The sequence below is a fragment of the Anarrhichthys ocellatus genome, unplaced genomic scaffold, assembly GCF_004355925.1.
Source record: "Anarrhichthys ocellatus isolate YVR2014 unplaced genomic scaffold, GSC_Weel_1.0 scaffold41, whole genome shotgun sequence".
Lineage (NCBI taxonomy): Eukaryota > Metazoa > Chordata > Actinopteri > Perciformes > Anarhichadidae > Anarrhichthys > Anarrhichthys ocellatus.
Genome location: NW_022280071.1, coordinates 2,173,037 through 2,188,972, shown reverse-complemented (window position 1 = coordinate 2,188,972; position 15,936 = coordinate 2,173,037). Strand labels below are relative to the sequence as shown.

Here is a 15,936-nt window from a genome sequence, read left to right as displayed (position 1 = left end):
AAATAATAAAATAGAAAAAATTAATAATAATACATTTCTTTCTCAAATTCTGTTCATTAGTGTTGTTGACTCTAAATATTCCAGAAAAAGTTTCCAACATTTGTCACTAAAGCCTTTCTTTAGTACATTAATGATATTTTCCTCTCCAATCTCTCTTAGACCTTTTTTCAAAACTTCTCTCGCTGACTCGTACCTCTGACAGGACAATGAAACATGGTCCACGGTTTCTTCTTCTCCACAAAATTTACACTTTCCATTATTATGCTTTCTAATAACATAGAGGGAACTGTTCAGACCAGTATGGCCATTCCTTAGTCTTGTCATAATCATCTCCTTTTTTCTAGTTTGTCCACTAGATCCTGCTCCCAACCAATGGTTTATTTTTAAACAGATATCTTCCTTTACTCCCTTTATTCTCATTCTGACATATCTTTTTGATTTGTCCCTTAATCACCACTTTAGCTTCTGACTTACTTATAATTACATTAACGTTATTTTTCCCACTCTTCAAAGCCCTTTTTGCTGCTTTATCTGCCTTCTCATTGCCATCGACTCCAACATGGACCCACACGAAATTAACCGCTATCTGCATTTGATGGATTCTTATAAATGATTGTAGAATTGCAAACAGTAAATCCTCTCTGCTTCGGGAGTGGCAACATTTCAAACTCTATGGCCATCATCTCACATGCAAACACAGATACATCATCACGGAGTCTCTTCCCACACTCCAAATGGAATTCTGGGATTACTGCTGCTGCTGCTATTCTACCAGTTTTAGGGTATTTAGATCCATAAATCTATATTTAATTGTGGTAACTGATGTATGACTTGAAGATCTTACAGTTTCCCTAACATTCATCTCTCATCAGTTCAAGGAGGCCAAGATCAATTCCAGGCTGTGGCAGTAACCAAAGAGGAACAGCTGGACCACAGCTGGAGGAACAGCTGGACCACAGCTGGAGAATAACTCCTATAACCTAATTCACTAGCCTTCTTCTGAACAACCCAACCAAAGCTCTTTGTTGGCCTGTTGTCATGTTCCCAGCATGGCTCAATTGCACTTATTGTTGGATGGTTGTTATGTGCTTGTAAACTGACCCAATATGTCATCATGATCTGGATTCTTCTCAACTCAACGGCATTTCCCGTATTTCTACCTGCAATGCCGGCACTAATGTTGTTTTAAAGACCCCACTACATATTCTTGACACTTGTATTATTATTATTGTAGATGGTGGTGTGGGCTGATGCCTACTGGAGAAATGGCCTTTTGGGAGCAGCATAAATGCCTGACTTTGTTCCAGGTGGAACTTCAGACATCTTCTTTTCCTTGTCCCCATGGACTCTGGTTATCGTAGCGGGATATCTGTGCTCTTAGTTTTTCCAGGGCTGGAGCTGTGGGAAGGGAGGCCACAGTGGAGGACGTCTGGCTAGCAGCTCCTGCTGGTAGACTTAGTTATGAAATTACCTTTAAGCTAACTCTATGAGTATTCCTGATCACAGAGTAAAGCTAATGAAATCAATTTAACACTCCAATTCACACACTTCTGTTGAACAACATTGGCACAACTTTGATTTCACAATTACAATATGATTCATAACCAAGCAAAATAATTAAGAGAGCTCATATTTTCACAACAGAAACACACATACAACATAAATTGAATCACTGATGCAGAATTAAAATATATTTGTGAAAACAGCAATGCTGGAATTCACTGGCAAACTACATCTCAGTGAGCAGCTTAACTGCAGCACATTACGCAAATTGTGCAAGAGTGCATAAAACACAACAGACTCTTTATCCAACTGGTTCTTCCCTAGCTGCAGTGTGCACCAACAACCACCAGAGAGCATCCTCCTGCAGCCACATGACACTCTGTTCAGAGCACATGGCTGAAGCCTCAGCAAGAGAGGACGAAAGCAACTCGACTGATGTTTTACATGTATTTCTACGTTTAAAGAGCTGCAGCGGACTGTGGTTGTGATCGCTGGTCTGAACAGCGGGGCTGACAGCATAGGTTATTAAACTTATAAGCATTAACCCAACAGACACACTCGCACACAGTATTTGATGTTTCATAACTACCACGAGTCCTGCTTTCTGCCCTGATGAAGAGACACAGAAAAGTAGAGAACAAATTATGGACATGAAAAAATGACACAGCTGTTAGATCAGGAGCACATAACTGATATGTTTCAACCCCAGATGGTCTTCCTCGGGTCAAAGTGAAGAAGTGAACACACCTGTATCTAATGGGTCATTAACGATGAAACATCACAGCGTTGTCTCCAAATGAGCCTGAACGAGTCCTCTGATATAAGACATGTTCAGAAAGATGAGAGACGGATTGGTCCACTTCACTGACCTTATTGTCTTCATCTGATTGGACACAGCTGGATGTGATCTGTGTCTGTCTGTGATGGGAACTGGGACTTAGGGTATCTAAACTGTAATGATCAAAGTTTAAGGACACTGTAACATGTTGACAATTGTTCTATTTACTTTGATGTAACAGACACGATTTTCTGATTTGTTTGGCAAATCATAATATAATATAAGAGACAACAAGCAAATCATGTCTAACTTTCTTTGTATACTTAATAGAGCATCAAGTATTGATTTCTTCTTTGTCTTAACCTTAAATAGATGACTGAGGTGACTTGATATTATGTATTAGCTTATACTGTACATCACATTCATCAGTAAAACACACTGACACAGGTCTGTAGCCTTCACATGCTTGCAGCTTGAAGCCTGTAGCTTCATGAATACAGCAGGGATCAAACAGATATGCAGCAGTCTTTGAGTCTTTGCTGTCATTTATTAAACCTTTGGGTAACAGACAAATAACACCAACAGTAAACAGCCGTACACTATTTGCACAGTAGGCTGTGCTTCACTGTGTCTCCAGAGTCGCTGCAGTGCCTTGAATAATGTCTCTGATGCTCTGTGTGTCCGCCTGCAGTGCTTGGTTGTGAGGGTCAATCTGTAGAGCAGCTTGGTAGTCTTGTAGGCCTGAGAAAACATGCCACAGGTCGGTTAGCTGACAGCACAGAGCAGGTGGACATGGTCGCCATTCACTTATCATTGTGAAAAGACATGCTTCAGTTATGTATTGTTACTTTACTCTATGTCTTTAAACACAATACAGAAACTGTGTGTGTATCATTAAAACCAAGACATGAAATTCAAAGGTGTATAGAAACAGTGTCCCTGTTGCCCGTCAGACCTTCTGCATAGAGCTGGAGCTGGCAGAAAGCAGATCCTCGGCGGACATTGGCTCTGGCTCTGGCAGCTGCATTGGCGGCAACTCGTGGAGTCAACAGATCAAGTGCCTGCAGAGAAACGTGTGCAGATGTTTATTCCTACTTTACATAATGGCTTAATGCAGCTTTACTGTCACAGCTCTACCTCAATGGACTCTGCTACATGCAGTAGAGTACAGATGACCACAATGTCAAACACCGGGATAGTACCGACCTTAGAGGAGTCCTCGATGGCCTTGTGAAGATGTTTTAACTTCAGATGGCAGGCCGCCCTGTTTGAATACAGAGCTGGGATCTTTCTGTTGAGCCTGATAGCCAGGCTGTAGGCGTTCACTGCCCCCAGGTGGTCCCCAGTCACAAAACATTTGCTGAAGGAAAGAGTCAATTTAGTGATCCCGTGGTTCACAAAACCACATGCTGTTAAATAGACGTCACTTACTCCCCTTTGTCCTTTAACCAGTCAGGGTTCCTCTCCTCCTCCTTAAGGTCCTCCAGCTCGTCAACGTCTGCGTTCACTGCACGCCTGGCTTCAGCTTGTTTTTTGAGCCACTGTTGGTTAAATTGTAATTCCACTCAAAAAGCATATGGTGCATTCAAGCTTTACATATAACTTTGATCAGAGAAACGTTATTTTCTGGGAATGTTTCATATTTAAAGGCATACTATACAGGAATTGTCGCTGACTGTAACATTTCAATGGTAGAGATAATCAAGGGCGTAGAATTTGGAAGCGATATCCAGCGGATCGTTCCTGGCAACAACTTTGATCAGAACATTTCAGTATAACCACCGTCGTCTAAGTAAAGACACTGTTCTTGTACTGACAGGACATCTGGTGTCTGGTACTGATTCAGGTGGCTTCAGTCTTCACCTCCAATGTGTTCAGAATATGTGGGATATGTTCTGAACATTGAACACATAAAAGCTATTGGAGTCCAGAGGTTAATAAATGCATTGAAATGATTTACTGTATCATTGAAGTGAATAAGTGCCACATGCACATTTAAAAGGACATTGGAAAGCACAGCAGGTCGTTCACTAAACGAAAGATCGGCGGTTCGATCCCCGGCTCCTCCAGTCCGCGTGTCCAAGTGTCCTTTGGTAAGACACCGAGCCACAAATTGCTCCCAAAGGTAGTGTCGTTGGTGTGTGACTGTGTGAATGTTTAGATCCTGAAGGCTATGTCGTCGGTGTGTGACTGTGTGAATGTTTAGATCCTGAAGGATGTGTCGTCGGTGTGTGAATGTGTGAATGTTTAGATCCTGAAGGCTGTGTCGTCGGTGTGTGACTGTGTGAATGTTTAGATCCTGAAGGCTGTGTCATCGGTGTGTGACTGTGTGAATGTTTAGATCCTGAAGGCTGTGTCATCGGTGTGTGAATGTGTGAATGTTTAGATCCTGAGGGCTGTGTCGTCGGTGTGTGAATGTGTGAATGTTGAGATCCTGAGGGCTGTGTCGTCGGTGTGTGAATGTTGAGATCCTGAAGTCTGTGTGTGAATGCCGACACGTTGAGTACAGCACAGAGGAATCTCTACATTATGCTCACTGCAGTTTAACGACGAGGGAAAACCCTGCAAATGACAGAAAGGAGGTCAGAACGTCTCACCTCTTCCTCCTCTGGCACTCTTGATTCCCTGAGGGCTGTTGGAAAAAGTCGCGGAGTGAATGTGATTTGAATGTTTCCAGCGAGTCTCGGAGCAGGCAGGTCCTCTGGTGTTCTCTTGCTCTTTGCTTCACTGTCGCCTCTTTGATCTAAATGCAGGAACGTGTTCATTGAAAGTGCAAAAACCAACTAGTGTCGGAGCAGATTGGACCACACAGGGAATGCCTTACCCACTTACCCAGTTTGACAGCTAAACATCCACTTCCCAGCTTCTCTATCATGGCTCCCCGTTTGTTTAGGCTGTCTCTGTGCCTGTGGAGCTTGAGTTGTTCTTCTTGCTCTGCGTTTTCTTTCTGTCTCAGTTGCCATGCTGCCAGCTCTGCTGTGGTTCTCTCTCGCTCTTTGTCCTTGATTTTCTGGATACTGTCTCTTTTCTCCTCTTCAAGCTGAGATCAGGTAGAATACACTGTGAACAAGTGCTTCTAGATTCCACAGCAGATTTCCAACGGTCATTGTGGACCCTTGGTGATGTGATTCATAAGTAGATTGTGGTGAGTTTGTTACCTTCATCATTTTCTGCAGCGCATACTTCTTCTCTGCATGCTCTTTCTTGGCCTTGGACGTGGACTGTGCAGAGAGCTTCTCCTGGTATTTCAACAGAGCCCTCTCTCTGACCTCCTTCTTTTCTTTATCATCTGAAACATATTGAGTATGTTGGTGGATTAATTTCATGGATGCTATTGGAGACTTCAAATCTGATGATCTCTGGCTAAATATTTAATAGACTTCAAATCAGAATGAGAAAAATTTATTGCCAAGGACGTTACACATACAAGGAGTTTGACTTGGTGATTGGTGCATCAGAATATACAATGAATAATAATGAGCAATAAACGAGACATAATTTAAAAAATATAAAAATATAAAAATGTACAGTAAAATATGGTAAACAAACAAACTGATAACAGTACGTTAAAACAAGTGTATTATAAAAGTGGAAAGTGCATTTTAATATAGAAAGGGTGTGTAACAGTAGGACATTGTCCTAAGGATGTCAGAGTCAGTCAGTGGGGGTCCCGGCTTTGTTGATGAACCCAACTGCAGAACTGAAGAAACTGTTCTTGTGGTGTGAGGTCTTGGTCCTTGTCTGTCTCTCTCTCTGTCCGTCTCTCTCTCTGTCCGTCTACTTATGTCCGTCCATCTGTCTGTCTGTGTACCTCTCTGTTTAGACACCCCTTACTAAAATACTTTAAAGATCATAATCAGAAACAGCAGTGTGCATCACTGCATAATAGCAGAATCGTTTAAAGCTCCATTCAGTATATCCAAACAAATATGCTGTTTCATGACCCCGTATCAAATTCAAAATATTGTCATATTTGGAAAAAATATTATTGTGCATGAAAATTTAGTCAGTGTGTCAGAAAGCTAAATGAAGCCACAGACGCCGGCTCGTCTCTGATAAAGATGATATTAATATGTGGTCATTTCAGTCTCAAACACATTTGTGAATCGAGCGACGTCAAGAGTCTAGAAACCCCCAACAGATAAGTTCACACATGACAGCATCTGTACAACAGTTTGTATATAAATGTAACCACAGCCAAATATCTTTTTGATGAAACTCCTTTTATATACATACATTATTAGATTTCTATTACTTTTATTTGAAACAATACTATTTGTGTGTAGATCAGAAACCACTGCTGTATTGTAGGATTGAATGAATACAACCAACACTTGTCTAATGTGGGTTGTATTCATTAGTGTCTAGACCACAATAGGCTGTAAGGCGTCCTAAAACACACTTCATCCAAACTAAAGAAGAGAGCCGATGTATGCTCAAATTATAAGAAACAAAGAAGACGCACCATACAATCTTTTCAAATACTAATGTCAACCCACCAAGCTGTCTGCCCACTTAGCAACAGCTGAGTTGCAGCGAGGTACAGCAGTGCCTCGTGGTAGTTCCATTAGCTGTGAGTGCACTTAGCTGTGTTATCACTAGCTGCCCCTAAAGGCCAGTTAAGAGTAGTGAGTGAGGAGTCAGCAGGCAGGCAGTGGCAGCATAACAGGTTATAAAAGGTCTTCTGAGAAAGTGTGAGTCTCTGAAACCACAAGAGGTCCTGGAGCATACGGCCTGAACGGGACATTATGCAGTGTGCTGCAGCAGAAAGGAGGTCGATGGTACGTGAAATGACTACACGGTCAGCTAGATGCTCTTACTTGTAGTCATCATCAGATGCTCCCACACTTTATTGGTCCTCTTTGGCAAACTGAAAACTGCAACTCCGTCTCCAACCTTTGCTGTGCTTCTGTCGTCATCAACGGGTTCAAAGAGGAAGGCTTCGAACAGATATGGTGGGTAATGCACCTGTGCAGAAAATAACGTGGAAAACATTATATACTGTTTGGGGAGAAACACCAAACGTTACGCATTATAAAATACAGCCATGAAGTGGCAGACTCCGGCTGTTTGAGAGGCAGGGGCACCAGTCGCATGTGGTGGGGCACCAGTGAAGGTTTTCTAGCATGAAGAGCTGCCATATATATCGTTGCTACCATCACACGTGACATTTTAGAGGGAACACACAGCGTTCTGTGGCGTCGTGTCTGTTTCTCCGCTCACCCCTTTTCACAAATTGGCATTTGTTTTCTCCAGGTTTGGCCACATTTTTTGCCTTATACTTTTGAGATCCTAGCTGTTATGATCTGTGTGAATTGAACTAGAAGTACGATGTCATCCAACACGTACTAGACCTCTTGGGTTTTTGCGTGCCCTAGACCGCTTAGCCTGCTGGGCTACTAGTGGCTCGTTTGTTAGCCCTGGGCTCTGAAGCTAGCTAACGCTACGGAGACCACAGATATAGAGTGTCTATGTAACAGAGTTAAAAATGTACTTTATTATTCTGTTGAGTATGTGTGAATTATATCTTTATGAGCTATTTTTATTTAGCATTTTATTTTGTTAATGCTTCCTGCGGAAGCGGCGTCTCGCCTCTTTTGTACCTCCAAAGCCCCGTAGTCCCGACTTGCCCTCACAGTGGTGTTTCGTACTGTTGAGGGTAAGTTGTGTGGAATAATGTTGTTGCACTGTTTTGTTGTTTTCTTCGGGAATGTAACTGTTTACGCTACGTACTTTAGTAACTGCTAAGGCGATGACCTTATCAAGCTGTTACGTGCCGTTTTGACTGTGGAAAATATAAGTTTAGTGGCTGTTTCAGTTAGCCTTTTTGGCGCCATTTACTTTTACGTCAGGCCCTGTCATATAACGTAACGACACAGATACTTTAGCATTCCTTTGTGTGAATTATGTTGTCTTGCATGTTTAGGAGCGGATGCATAAAGAGAGTGAGACCAGGAAGAAACTGTGATTCATGTTGTCTTCTGCAGGTATGTATTTTCCTTTGTTTAATGTTATAATTTTCGCGGGTTCTGTTAATCATTCCACCTCATGTAGTTGTTTGTTTTGTCCATTTGATGTCGCTGTTAGTCCCGACTTGCCCTGACAGTGGTGTTTCGTACTGTTGAGGGAGCGGATGCATAAAGAGAGTGAGACCAGCAAGAAACTGATTTATGTTGTCTTCTGCAGCGAATAAATGCTGGAAAGCTACCCTCTGAGTTGTCTCCTTCAATGCCATTCCAAGTCTGTTACATCTACACACGTCAAACTGAGAACGGAACCGTCTGTGAATCAGCTTCCACCTTTGCTAATACCTGGACAAGGCTGTGGACTACGGGCTGGAGCACAATTGTCCACCAGCCCACTGGCTCCACTCACCTCTCCATCTGACTGTGTCAGCTGCGCCCGCCTGGTTGATAAAATCACAGAGCTGGAAGGAAGAATATCCACGCTCTACAGGATCCAGTATGCCGAGAACCTCATGGACACCATCATCTTCGGTCCAGCACAAACCGACACAGCCAGCGACCGTGTGCATGATTCCATCGCTTCCAGTCCTGCTTCCGCGGCCCCTCCTCCGGTCACTGCTCCTGAGGCTTCTTGGCTACGGCTCGGAGCTAAGCCTAAAGCCCTGGTCAGCTCCACTCCATCACATCATGAGCCCTGGTTCCTGGTCTGTGCTCGCAGCAGCCGGATAGGGAGACATCCCTCTCCTACACCCCATAACTTCGATGTCCAGCTGAAGGATAAATATGACACCCTTGCCCTTCACGACTTCCCTCCTCTGGCTAGGGACTCCCAGCTTCCTATACCATCCCTGCTGCCGCCTCGAGGGACCCACAGCCCCGGCTCCCCCGACATCCCTACGCCAGTCATTACTGAGCACTCCTCTCGCCCCAGGACTCGCTGCTCCATACCGTGCTTTACACCAGCACCGCGGCGAGCTTCGTTCCCCCGTTCTCTCAGTCCTTGCTCGTCCACTCCGCCACCACTGGTTAAATCCTCTCCTCCACCCACGCGTATTACACGCGCAGTGTCGTCGCCTCGTCCCCTCTTCGCCCCGACGACACTGATAGTCGGGGACTCAATAAACAGGAATACCCGTTTCTTCAACGCGGCCACACACTGTTTCCCCGGAGCAACGGCTCACGACATCCTGCTGAAACTGCCTGGCCTGCTGCACGCCCTCCCGTCTACCATTCGGCGAATTATCGTTCATGTGGGAATCAACGATACAGCCCTCCACCAGTCTGAGTTGACCAAGATTGATTTTAAAAATCTTCTACACTTTTTAAACAGCTGTGGACTGTCTGCTTTTATCAGTGGTCCAACTCCAACACTCGGCCGTGGATCACAGTGGTTCAGCAGAGTCCTCAGCCTCCACACTTGGCTCCAGGCCGCCTGCAGGACCAACATTCACACCGCATTCACAAAGCCATAAACAAAAACAACCTCAGTTACATCCCTCCCAGTGATGTTCATATCGGCTCCCAGCACAAGTTCATCATCTACAACCCCACTTCTGTCAATTCCATCTGGTCTCTGTGGACTCAGCATCGGCGTACCACCACTCCCTCATTACGTCATCATAACAAACAGCACGTGAATGCAGCCAACCTCAGAACCCTCCCCAAAACCTCACAACCAACCACAAACACTCCATGAAGCTTGCTCTGTTCAACACTCGGTCACTAAGCAACAAAGGCCCAATCATCAATGAATTCATCACTGACAACAACCTTGATATCCTCTGTCTCACTGAAACTTGGCAAAAACACCTGGATTACTACGCACTCAATCAAACCACCCCAACTGGATATCATTACCTGGATAAACCACGCCCTGATGGCCGCGGTGGAGGAATTGCCGCTCTTCACCGCCAACATATCAAGACCAGACTGACTAACATCGACAGTCCACCCTCATTTGAACAGCTCACATTCAAACTCTCTGGTCCTAAACCCCTGGTCATTGCAATTATCTACCGCCCCCCCAAACCCAACCCTGCCTTCCTCTCTGACCTATCTGAATTCCTCACCCAGCTCTGCTCCGTCTCACCTTCCATCCTGTTGCTTGGTGATTTCAACATCCACATCGACTCCTCAGACTGTAAAACTGCCACCGAATTTCTGGACCTGCTTAAATGCTTCAACTTCACTCAACACATCGACTTCCCCACCCACAACCGCGGGCACATCCTGGACCTGGTCTGCTCCACTGAAATCACCATCAACCACCTCTCCGGCTATGACCTCACCATCTCCGACCATCTAGCCATCATCATGGAGATCGACATCCCAATCCCAGAACCCAAACTCACGCACACCATCACTCTCCGAAATATCAAGTCTGTCTGCCCCTCATCCCTGTCAGACTGTCTCACTGAAAAATTCTCCACACTCTCCCCCTCCCTTAGCCCCTCCCCCTCAGACCTGGTCAACCTCTACAATAACACACTATCCTCCTGCCTTGATCAGCTTGCCCCTCTCAAAACCAGAACTGTCTCATTCACCCACACTGCTCCCTGGTTCACCCCTGAACTCCGCCTCATGAAATCCCGGAAACGCAGACTAGAGCGACTCAGTCCACACTCACAGTCCACACCCTGGCGTACAAGGAACACATACAGCAATACAAACTGGCTCTAACCTCTGCTCGCTCCACCTACTACTCTTGCATCATCTGCTCTGGTTCCACCAACCCCAAGGTCCTCTTCTCCACAATAAACAAACTCCTCAAACCTATGGACAATCTCTCCCACTCCTCCACAGCAGAGAAATGCAACTCCTTTCTGACGTTCTACAAAGCTAAAATCGACACCATCTACAACCAACTGGCCACTTCCAGCCCCACTTTGTCCAACCCTGTATCTGCAAATCCTCCACTAACTGACCGGTCACTCTTCCGATTTTCTCTCATCTCCCCCTCGGATCTCAATAAATCACTCTCTGGCATGAAGACTCCGACCTGTGACCTCGACCCTATCCCTTCCACTTTAGTTATGGCCTGTCTCCCGGCCCTCTGCCCGCACCTCCTCTCTGTCATCAACTCCTCCCTGTCTACTGGCTCTGTCCCTCCCGCCCTCAAACTCGCCTCAGTCACACCCATCCTCAAAAAACCTGGCCTTGACCCCGACATTCACAACAATTACAGACCCATCTCCAATCTCCCTTTTCTGTCTAAAATACTGGAACGCACTGTTGCCCATCAACTGAAAACCCACCTGGACTCAAACCAACTGTATAAACCATTTCAATCCGGATTCAGATCTCATCACAGCACAGAAACTGCCCTCATCAAAGTCACCAACAATCTCCTCCTCTCCTCTGATGAACACTCCCTCAACATCCTGATACTGCTCGACCTCAGCGCAGCCTTCGACACCATCAACCACTCCATCCTCCTTTCCCGTCTCGAGTCCTCCCTCCACATGGTTTAAATCATACCTCTCCGACCGTGAACAGTTCATCAGCATCAACAAATTCAAGTCTGACACAGCCCCAGTCTCTCAAGGTGTTCCCCAAGGTTCAGTACTCGGTCCCCTCCTCTTCATCCTCTACCTGCTCCCCCTTGGTGACATCATACGCCACCATGGTCTCCAGTTCCACTGCTACGCTGATGACACCCAGCTCTACATCTCCACCAAATCCATCACCCCCACCATCCACTCCACCATCACCAACTGCCTCACAGATATAAAAACCTGGATGCAAGCCAACTTCCTTAAACTCAACACCGACAAATCTGAAGTCCTCATCATCGGCCCCAAATCATTAAACAATTCCCACCACAACTTCTCCCTCTGCATCGATGGCATCACTGTTCCTGCCTCCACACATGTCCGTAACCTTGGGATCACTTTCGATCAAACTCTCTCATATGAACGCCACGTCAATCACATCACAAAAACCGCCTTCTTTCATCTCAAAAACATCGCCCGTCTCCGTCCCTCCCTCTCTTCCGCAGCCGCTGAAACACTCATCCACGCCTTCATCACCTCTCGTCTGGACTACTGCAACAGCATCCTGTACGGCTGACCCACCAAAATCATCAATAAACTACAATACATTCAGAACTTAGCTGCCCGTCTGCTCTCCCACTCCCGCACCAGAGACCACATCACCCCAGTCCTTCAAAACCTCCACTGGCTCCCCATACAGCAAAGAATCCAGTTCAAGATCCTCCTCATCACTTACAAAGCCCTCCACAACCTTGCCCCTTCATACCTTTCGGACCTCCTGTACCATCACACTCCCAACCGCAACCTCAGATCTGCCGACACCAACCTCCTTACCCCCCTACTCTGTCCAAGCATCGGACCTGGGGGGACAGGGCCTTCGCCGTTGCTGCCCCCTCCCTCTGGAACTCCCTGCCCCAACACCTCAGACATTCTTCGTCACTCGCCACTTTCAAAACTGCACTTAAATCTCACCTATTCAAATCTGCTTTTAACCTCTAAAGTCAGTCATGTATGTTTTTCTTTCTTTCTTTTCATGTTTATTTTTATTTTTTTTCTTACTGTTATGTCGTATATTTTGTTCTTATTAGAAATGTTTCTGTTTTTAACATGTAAAGTGTCTTTGAGTGCCTTTTAAAGCGCTATTTAAATAAAATGTATTAATATTATTATTATTTTATTTCACTGCACCTCATCGTACAATTCAAGGACATGTCATCATTGTTTTCTCCATTTGAGGTCACCTGAGACTGCATCAGGTGAACAAAACAAATCCATCTTTTAATAGAGAATACAGCTTAGGCTAAGAAGTGAGCCTATGTTTTATGATTGATAATATGAAGTAGGCTACATTTCAGCACTTTCAATATTTCAATAAACTAATGTTAACTTACAGTAGTGGAGGAAATACTCAGATCTCTACTTAAGCAAAAGCAGTTACAGGTGCGGCAGGTAGATCGGCTGTTCGATCCCCAACTCCGACTCCTCCAGTCCACGTCTATGTGTCCAACAGCTCACCATCGGTGTCTGGATGAGTGTGAGTTAGTTTAGTCCTGATGGGCAGGTGGCACCTTGTATGGTAGCCCCATGCCATCAGTGCATGAGTTTGGGCTGTGCAAGATTATCGATATTTGCGACTATTGCAATCTTTTTTCCCACAATAGTGCATCGATATTCCCAAGCATAGTATCAATGCATTTAAAAAAATAATAATCATATTTTAAACAGACATAAAATGGCCTTAAAATTCCATCAAATCCCTGTGTGTCCAACGTCCTGTAGATGTCACTTTCTAGTGCTCACTAAGCTAAGAGACATCAGAACATGGTGTCTCAAAAGCATGACGGGTTACATTACTGTATCACTTCACACCACGCAGCATGGTAACACAGCCTACGAGCTCCCATCTATCTCCGCCCGGCCCGAGGAGGTAAGTGAGGCGGTGGTGCATGTCATCTGCAGATATTTGCGTGCGGATAATGTGGTTGAAATCCCGGGTGTTGCTGCACTGGTTTTGTTCGGCGTGTTTGTCTTACTGCTTGTATTATAAGCTTCTCTGAGACTGTGCTGCCTGGTGCTGTTGTCTGCTACGTGTTAGTCTGCTTGTCTTCATGTAATGCTTGTTGTGTGTTGGAAAGGTTTGGACATGTTTTGCTGTCTTTTTAACCCTCCTGTCGTGTTCGGGTCAAATCTGACCGATTTACAACTTTAATCAATCATAAATATTGTGTTTTACATCAGATTGCCTCAAGGCCTCATGATATCCTTCCCACTAGGCATTTGAACATATAAAATTGCTGATCACCACTTTCATTGAATTTTTAGTGGTTTAGTCAACTTTGTAACACCCATGGTGTTCCCGGTCAAAAGTGACCGCCATAGGAAATGAATGGGAAACACTAGACTATGTCCATTCATCAGATGGAAAACAGCCCCATACACACCCACAATGACCCCCCCTCCCACACACACACACACACACACACACACACACACACACACACACACACCTGTGTAAACACCTGTTCACAGCCCCATATATAAAGTTGTACACATTTCAAACTTCAAACAAAAAATCAGGTGTTTGTTATGGGAACCCATCTCTATACCGCACTTATGTGCCCATCCCCCCACGTGAACCACACCTTCCAGACTAAACAATGTTTCATATCTTCTCACTTTCCCCCATATAAACCTTTATCTGTGCCTTGCTCTCATTTTACTCTGAGCACAATGAGTAGGCCACTGATGAGGCGATTTTCTGTCAGAGAGGCTCTGGACCTAATTTTTGAACCAGATGAAGAGGAGATTGAACCGGAGATAGAGGAAGATGTCTCAGAAATTGAAGACAACATTGATCCTGATTTTGATCCGGACTATTATGAGACTGACCAGTCAACAGATGGCGAGGAAATGGCACCAGGGGAACAGGCACCTGAGGTGACATTCCAGTCCAAGGGTGGCAACTTGCTCTGGTATTCATCCTCCCAGGACAGAGGAGGCAGAGCGAGAGTAGAAAACATAATAAGGATGACGCCAGGGCCAAGACGATATGCAACATCTCGTGTGGATGACTTCAAGTCCAGCTTCCAACTCGTTTTACCTGAGTCCATTGAGGGTATTATACTGGACATGACAAACCTGGAGGGGAGGCGTGTGTTTGGGGACACGTGGAGAGCATTGGACCAGGTAGTCCTCCAAGCCTACATCTGTTGATTCTAGCAGGACTATATCGGTCAAACAATGAGGGCAGAGAAAGTCTGTGGGATGCGGAGTCCGAGAGGCCTATATTCTTGTCAACAATGTCCTTACAACAGTTTCACTTAATTTGGCGAACCATTTTCAGTGTCTATTCTTTGTATATTCACAGCAGGTATTCATGTAAACCACTAGTCTGAGACATTGTTTACAGCTTAAAAAGGTGATAAATACAATGTGGTGATGATTAATGGTTTTTGTGTTAATGTAAGAGCAGTTAAAACAGACCGGTCAAATTTGACCGGGAACACTAAAGTAAGGGGGGAGAAACGAACACGACAGGAGGGTTAACTTCTGATTTGACTTAATTAAGCCCCTCCCCTTAAGGGTCACAGTTGTAAACACAAATGTGTCAATATAACTCTGACTAACTCAAGTCACTATATGTGATAGCAGTTGTGAAGTATTCTGTTTCTACTCAATCTAAAACGAATTACTAAGAACTCCTAATATCTTTAAAACACAGTTGATAATTATACAACAGTTTTTGAAGTACCCATCTCATTTTCCCAATGATTAAGACATATGCGGTGTGATTAAGTGCCAGAGTGCATAAAAGAGCATCAAAATAGAGCTGGTTTACCCAGCACACACATGTCCTCACATCCTGGAAACGCCCCTGTGAGTTACAACACCGTAGAGTACAGAAGCACGATGTGTATTGCTGTCAGCTAGCATGAAAGGTACCAAACCTTATTTCCGGTAACTTTACCTTCAGGTATTCGTCCGTGGACAGGATGTCCACTTTACTCACTCTCGCTCCTTTGAGTGGAACACTGAGACAGACCGTGGAGTCCGTCTGTGTCCACGAGTAGTCTGTTACTAACAGCGGCATCTTCTTCCTCTTCGTGTCCCGCTCCTGTCCGTGGTTGTGGTTCACTAATTGCGCAGAAACACCGATGTAGCCAGCGTCAACAGTAACTCCTGCGACAAGAGGAGAAGA

General features: G+C 44.9%; 1 protein-coding gene across 1 annotated transcript; it reads right to left on the bottom strand.

Annotated features, from left to right (window-relative positions):
* Positions 1-2,732: 2,732 nt before the first annotated feature.
* On the bottom strand, positions 2,733-15,936 carry dnaaf4 (dynein axonemal assembly factor 4). Its single transcript, XM_031868171.1, has 9 exons — positions 15,706-15,936; positions 7,102-7,249; positions 5,440-5,570; positions 5,114-5,321; positions 4,879-5,024; positions 3,713-3,822; positions 3,488-3,641; positions 3,237-3,342; positions 2,733-3,022 (listed from the first exon to the last, which is right to left on the bottom strand). The coding sequence occupies exons 1-9, from the start codon at positions 15,826-15,828 to the stop codon at positions 2,904-2,906; spliced, it is 1,245 nt and encodes a 414-aa protein (XP_031724031.1). The 5' UTR covers positions 15,829-15,936; the 3' UTR covers positions 2,733-2,903.